This window comes from Medicago truncatula, chromosome 3, assembly GCF_003473485.1.
Source record: "Medicago truncatula cultivar Jemalong A17 chromosome 3, MtrunA17r5.0-ANR, whole genome shotgun sequence".
In the NCBI taxonomy this organism is placed as follows: Eukaryota; Viridiplantae; Streptophyta; class Magnoliopsida; order Fabales; family Fabaceae; genus Medicago; species Medicago truncatula.
Window position 1 is genome coordinate 42,083,139 of NC_053044.1, and position 7,213 is coordinate 42,090,351.

At 31.4% G+C, this 7,213-nt stretch overlaps 1 protein-coding gene across 1 annotated transcript; it reads left to right on the forward strand.

Annotated features, from left to right (window-relative positions):
- Positions 1-565: 565 nt before the first annotated feature.
- LOC11437567 (probable signal peptidase complex subunit 1) lies at positions 566-2,319 on the forward strand. The gene is made up of 2 exons (XM_003601751.4): positions 566-730; positions 1,862-2,319. The coding sequence occupies exon 2, from the start codon at positions 1,862-1,864 to the stop codon at positions 2,141-2,143; it is 282 nt and encodes a 93-aa protein (XP_003601799.1). The 5' UTR covers positions 566-730; the 3' UTR covers positions 2,144-2,319.
- The last annotated feature ends 4,894 nt before the right edge of the window (positions 2,320-7,213 follow it).

Genomic DNA, 7,213 nt, shown 5'->3' on the forward strand with positions numbered 1-7,213 from the left:
ACTTTTGTATCCTCTTTAGTGGAACTTGTGCCATGAAGAATGTTGGCTTGTTAAAAAAAATTGTTTCCAACCGGTATAAGTAGTTAACAATATTTAACTTTCATACCACTGTATGTCTGCTTTTCTCTCGAATAAAGACTACAATTGACTTCCATTGCGTCAAAAGTTAGTTTTTTTTTTTTTTGGTTTACATGTCAAAAGTTAGTTTGAAGTTGAGATAGTTTTTTCATCATTTAATATCATTGTTTTTATTTCAATTATTGTATTTTTAATTCTAGTTAGATTTTATGCTTAGTTTTGATTTAATTTGTTACAAGGATTAGGTAAGATATAATAATATAACTCAATGAAATTGTGATTATTGAAAGAAAAAAAAATATGATTAGATTCAAATTTAAAATTAGGATAAATTCAATTGCTGTTGCTTTTGGCAAACAAAATTAAATAAGGTAAAGAAATGTTGCTTATAAATATTCAGAAGGGTTAATTTAGTATTTTCAAATTAAAACTAAATTAACCAAAAAAATATTTTATTCTATTGGACCAAAGTCTAAAAATAATACGATGAGCAGTCTTTTTCTCACGTTATTATTGGTGCAACCACGTCATCCTTCATCTCGTGTGGAAGCATAAAACCCCTTTTGTTGCAACTCTTTTCTTCTGCATTCGATCAATTCAATTCAATTCAACTCACCTTCTTAGTTCCAATTCACGTTTCTTTCTTCCAAAGGTAACATTTTTCTCCTCTTCAATTTTCATTCTTTAACGTGCGAATTCTTCTGCCAATAACGGTTTTCTTTTTGTTGCCAAAGAATCACAACCACTCGTTCATTGTTCTGAAATTTCTTCAATAACTATATCGATTTTCCATTGAAATTTTTTGTTGGGTGCTTGTTTCTTTTATTAAGTGTCTCACTGTGTTGGGGATATTGTGAATTTGGGATTGCATATTACAAATATAGTTTGATTAGGCACTGTTGAATTTGGTCTCGATCCTTTTATCAATTTAGGATTTAGGGTTTATAGTATATATTAGAATGTCAAATTTTGTTTTTGCTTAAGAATTTACACTTGCCCTGCTAAGCCGAGATCTAGTTCAAATTTGTGTGTGTTTGATTCTACTTTTAGTGGATTCAAAATTGATTCTAGAGGTGTGGAATTAATTCTAATTTGAAACGTGGATTTTGTAGTGTTTGCATGTGCAATTGATTTTTAACCTTGAATTTCTTGTTCGACTCACCTTTACATGAGGATATTCAAACATTAATCAGTTTACATTCAAGTTTCAACTCATTTTTAGTCGAAATCAATTATATAAAATCCATTGATTCCGAATCAAATTTTGACATCGGAGAAGAATATGCAAAAGATTTGTCTCGAGTCTTTTGTGCCATTTTGTTGTATGTTTTGGTTCTATGCAATATCATAGGTATTGTATTTCATTCAGAAATCATCCTCATTTTAACATATATATGGCTTGTTCAGGGCTATGGATAATAAACTGTAGTACTTGCAATAATTCGGTGTATTTTCTCTATTATCTAGTATCTTCATGTTTTGCTTGGAAATGAATGAATGGAATATAAATATTAAAATTTGGAACATGAAAGATTCTTGTGGTGTTACTAACAATAGTATATAGCTCCTTGGATGAATTCAATATTTTCATCTGAAGTTTGTATATACGTTTTATTATGTTGCACTTTTTGTAGTACAGTTTTAGAACCAAGTAATTCTGTGATAGAAGCAATTAGAACTTAGAAGTAGTAGTTGCAGTAATAGCTCTAGTTGTTGTTATTAACTTATTGTTATTGCTGCTAAGTGTTGCTCAATTTTCTTCCTTAACTTTTTTCTTCATCAGATGGATTGGCAAGGGCAAAACCTAGCAGAGAAGCTAATGCAGATAATGTTGCTTGCATTTGCTGTGGTTGCATTTGGAACGGGATATCTTATGGCTTCTTTCAAGACGATGATGCTCATATATGCTGGTGGTGTTGTTCTCACCACACTGGTGACTGTCCCAAATTGGCCCTTTTTCAACCGCCATCCTCTCAAGTGGTTGGATCCAAGTGAGGTAGAAAAGCATCCGAAGCCACAGCTATCTCCTATTGTGAATTCAAAGAAGAAACCCATTAAGAAGTAGGGTAAAGAACAAATGCTGTACTAGTAATTCCCTGAGTTGAAATTTCATGCTTTAACAGGATTTTACTTTTATTTTCTTTCCCTCTTGTTCCCCCTTGGTGGATATTATTACAAATTTACAATGTACTTTACTTTTTTGGACTACAAAAATATTAGCAATTTTCGTTTTAGGTTTGATTTGCGTTGGTTTTCTGGCCTTTATGCCTATTTACGACGGTAAATATCTCCTAGATATTGGAGAGAGGAGAACTTATTTTCTCACTGTTTACTGTTTGGAACGTTCCAAATTCCAATCATGGTTTGAGTAAAAGCTTGAATATTCCAATCATGGTTTGAGTAAAAGCTTGAATCTTGCAGGCTGTAGCTTTGATCCAAACCATGGTTTTGGTGTTTAAAGTATACGAGATTATACATGTTTGGATTAGAGTTTGGATATCCCTTGCATCATTAGCAACATAAAGTTGATTTATTTAAATATTTTACATCTTAAATCTTGTTCTGATGAAAAACCTAAAAACTGCTTTTCCATGGGATACATCTTCGTTTTGCAAACTGGAGTACTCGTTAATCATTATCCGGCTTGATTGATGGACCTAGCTACATTGATGAGCCATTTTAAGTGTGATGCAAATTGTCTTCTGTTCACTTGTGTTTGGTTTTTTCTGTTGCTTGAAGAAAACAAGCAGAGAAAAACAAAAAACCACGGGCTTCACATTATATCTTCTTTTCATTTGGTTGTTGGCTTGTTGCACATGGAGAGTAGTGGTCATTACATAGGAGATAGAGTCGTAAATTAGATGAGAGATAATCTGAACAAGTGTTTGTAAGGAGGTAGTCTTTACTTTGCATGCTGGTTTTGTGGATTGTGTTTGGCTCAACAATGATTTTTAAGATGGTTTCAAAACTTTCTTCAAGATTAATTGTACCACCGAATGTGAGATGAGGTCAATCATCGTCTCACAAGTCGGTTTTATGAGACTGTTTTAGGTTCAACCATAATTTCTAAAGCATAATAATTTAGTAGTTTTGTTAAGTAATTAATAAATATTGTCAGCATGACCATAAAGCGAATAAGCTCAACCTTCAGGCCATGGAAATTGATTTATTTCCTTAAATTAAAACTCCAACAGGCTAATGAGTAATAAAAATCTGGCTTAATATATCTCTGGTTCCTTAACTTATTTTAGTTTTTCAGTTTGGTCCCTTAACTATAAAGTGTTTCGATTTGGTCTCTTATGTCTTCCGTCGTTCTCTATTTTGGTCCTCGCAGTTAGTTTTTTGATATCTAATATTTTTAAAATGATTATAACTGTTTGATTTAATGTCCATAGTATATTACAGTAAACCACTCATATCTGATTTTTTTTTTTTTCCTTCTCCTTTTCTTCTCCAAACCGAAAATCAACAACAACCACAACAAATACTCATTTTAAACCATACAAATACTGAGCTTGTGAAACACCTATTCCACAAAAGCTTCCTACTTTCTAGATGCGAGTTTCTCCTTTGTAAATATGTCGGATGCACCAGTACTAATCAATGAAAAAAATCAAACTAAAACTCCAAACTCATGTTTATGATTGTTTTTCTTCCCTTTTCTTTCATGTAAGGCTTTGTTTGCGAGTTTGGAGGGGAAGGCTTGGGAAAAAAAGAATAAGTAAGTGGAAGAAATAGAGGAAAATGGGAGAGGAAGGTTTTGGGGGGTTAACTTTTCTTCATAATACAAAACCCTCCTCATTTGGAGGAACTAAAAAATTGTATTGGAGGAGGGTTTTGGAGGGTTAATAAGAATTCTTCAAATTTAATTTATGTTGTTATAATATTTTTAAAATTAAAAATAAAGTAATCATATGCATTAATTTATCATTCTCTAAAAAACTACTCTTTTAAATTTTTTGAAAGATTTCTCTATTTTTCCTTATATTTTGCACCCCTCAAAGCCTTTCTTTTCCTTCCCCTCCAGACTCCCAAACAAAGCCTAAGAGGAGTTTGAGAGTGGCTGTGGAAGAGGAGTGGGAGGTCTCCGATACTGACAGTCAGGGGCGGATCTCTTCAGGGGCAGGCAGGTGCCATGGCATCCCCTGAAGTTACTATATATACACTATTATGCCTAAATGTACAACAACTTCTCAATGGTTGCAGTGGTAAGTGTCTTTTTTATTTATTTCTTATGTATTTTTAATCTTTTATCCCAAAAAAAAGCCCCAAGTAGGACTCAAACCAGCACCAACTAGGACTATATGCAACTAATCAAACCAACAAAGCACTTAACATCATTCATTACTACTTGAAACATTTGAATATATATTCCATAATAGTTCGGTACCCCCAAGAAAATAAGTCAAGATCCGCCACTGCTGACAGTAGAGGAGATAACATCCCTTCGGTTTTATTTGACAGTTTGGAGGGGAGGGGAAGCGAGGATTTTGGAGGGTTGGAAATATAAAGGAAATTGAAAATAGGGTTAATATATTTTTTATTTTTCAGAGATAACTTAATGTTTATTGTTAATATATTTTTTATTTTTAAAAATAGGGTTAATAGTGTTTTTCACCCCTGTAATATAGGTCATTTCCGGTTTTCGCCATTATAAAATTTTCGGTTTGATTTGCATCCTTGTAAAACTTTTTTTTCTTCCGGAAAACACCCCTCCCCCATATGACTGTACATATTTGTTGACGTGGTACACTGTGTGGCATGTTGACTGTGCATATATGCTTATGTGGCGTGCTGACTGTATAATTAATTTTATTTTTTATTTTTCTAAGGCTACATGTGGCATTTGTGACTATTTTTTAAAAAATTATAATATAAATTCATTTATAATAATTTAGAAATAAAATAAATTTTAAAAATTTGAAAATAAAAAAATTCAGGATTTTTTTTTATTACGAAAAATATTTTCCAAATTTTTTTCTAAAATTTTAATTTCAAAAATGATTTAATAAAAATCTGGAATAAAATTTTCGAAAAAAAAAATTTGTATCCAGATTTTTAAAAATAAAACATTTTCCAGAATTTTTTTTTGTAGAAAAAATTTTAAAACTGTTTTTTATTTCGGGAAAAAAATATGACTTTTTTTTAAAACCTCAAATTTGTTTTTTCTAATTTTTTGTGATTTTTTAATATTTGAATCAAAAAAAAAAACCGATATTTCAAAAAAATCTTATCGTTTTTTCTGATTTTTTTAATATTTGAAAAAAAAAACTTTTTTTTTTCGATTTTTAAATTTTATGAATAAAATCTGAATATTTTTCTGATTTTTTTATTTTTGAAAATTAATTTTCAAATATTTTAAAAAATAAAATCTGATGTAGACAATTAATAATAAATAAAAATTAAAAAAAAAGCCAAGTCAGCGCCACATATGCGCATTTGATGAGTTGGATGGAGGACGGGTGTTTTCCGAAGAAAAAAAAAAGTTTTACAAGGATGCAAATCAAACCGAAAATTTTATAGGGACGAAAACTGAAAATGACCTATATTACAGGAGTGAAAAGCACTATTAACCTTTAAAAATATTATAGCAACATAAATTAAATTTAAAAAATTAACGTAAACCTTCTATAACCTCTCCAAAATTAAATCCCCCAAAGTTTTCTTTCTCAATATCATCTATTTCTTGTATTTATTCCTTCCTTTTCTCAAAACTCCTCCCCTCATTTTCCCTTCAAACTTGTAAACAAACATTGGAAGGATGGCCGTGGAAGTGAGATTCCTATGTCACAGATTAACCATAGAGGTGAAAGGCAAATGGGTCGAATTTTGGTATGGAAGATATAATAAGATTAACGGAATTTCAAATGCCAATGAGGCAATGACAAAAGAAAAATTGTACACAACGCACCACCTAAGTTGTTTGTGCACGTTGATAAATCCGACTTACTAAAATATAAATTAAGACTTTGTCTAATATGTTCAATTAAAGTGGTCTTACAGTAACAGCATGAACACAATTATTTTCTATCATGGGAGCAATATGTCACATACTTACTATTTCTGAAATGTCAATTTATATAGGTGGTATATAATTTTATTATTTAATTTGTTACATGTTTATATATAAAAAAGGATCATTGTTATTTTTTTTTAAAACCCAATAATCGCTCCAAAGACCGACTAATTTGGGTGACCAATTTCATCATCCATTAGTGAGAGGCCTAATTGAAACTAGAGTAAAACTATGTATGAGCTAACCCAATCCTTTGTTGTCGCATATTAAAGATATAAAAGTTAGTTACATTTTGAGGCGAGAAATTGATTTCAATACAGAAGTTTTTAGAACAAAATGGAAATGGAACCATGACATTGTGATTAATGCATAATAACTAGAATGTCTGAAAATACTTTTTTGTTTGTAATGTTGACTGAAAGGTATATAGAGATTTTAGAACAAAATACATTGACCTCCCTGGAGGTATCACTAAACAACACAAACATCTTCTCTATTTTTTAAAAAGCATTCACCTCCCTACAAAAGTAACATCGTACTCATTGAATTTGGCTATGAAGTTCTTCCTGAAAATTTAACGGGGATGGAGAGAAGACTGTCATGAGTGTATGTAGCAACCTATTATCTCTATATGCGTTCGATCTGATACCGTTTCTTAGATTCAGTTATGTGATTTAGTGTTTCCATCTTGGGTCTATTTGCAACCTAGTACTGCAACTCGTTTCACGATCTCACCAATGTCTTCGTTCGATTTGATTTCGGTTTGCATTTTTGTTTCTAGATATGTTTCACTAACCTAAGTAGTGTTTTCAAATTAGCTTAAATAGGTATTTCGTCCATGCAAATATAAGTCATTTAAATTTCTGTCCCTGAAGTTACCAATCCTTCCAATATACCACTGCAAAATTTAATCATTTCACTTTTGGTCCTAATTAGGTTTTTTGGCTGAGGTGGCTGTCATTAGCGATGTGGTGCCCATGTGGCAAGTGATGAGTGGGCGAGGTGGTTGGTTTAAATAGGGTTTCATCCCTGCAAATATAGACTATTTGAATTTTCGTCCCTGCAAATATAGGCTATTTGAACTTTCGTCCATGAAGTTATTAATCAGATGCAATTAGG

Coding starts and splice junctions, on each gene's coding strand:
- LOC11437567 (XM_003601751.4), top strand. CDS start 1,862: ATGGATTGGCAAGGGCAAAACCTAGCAGAGAAGCTAATGCAGATAATG.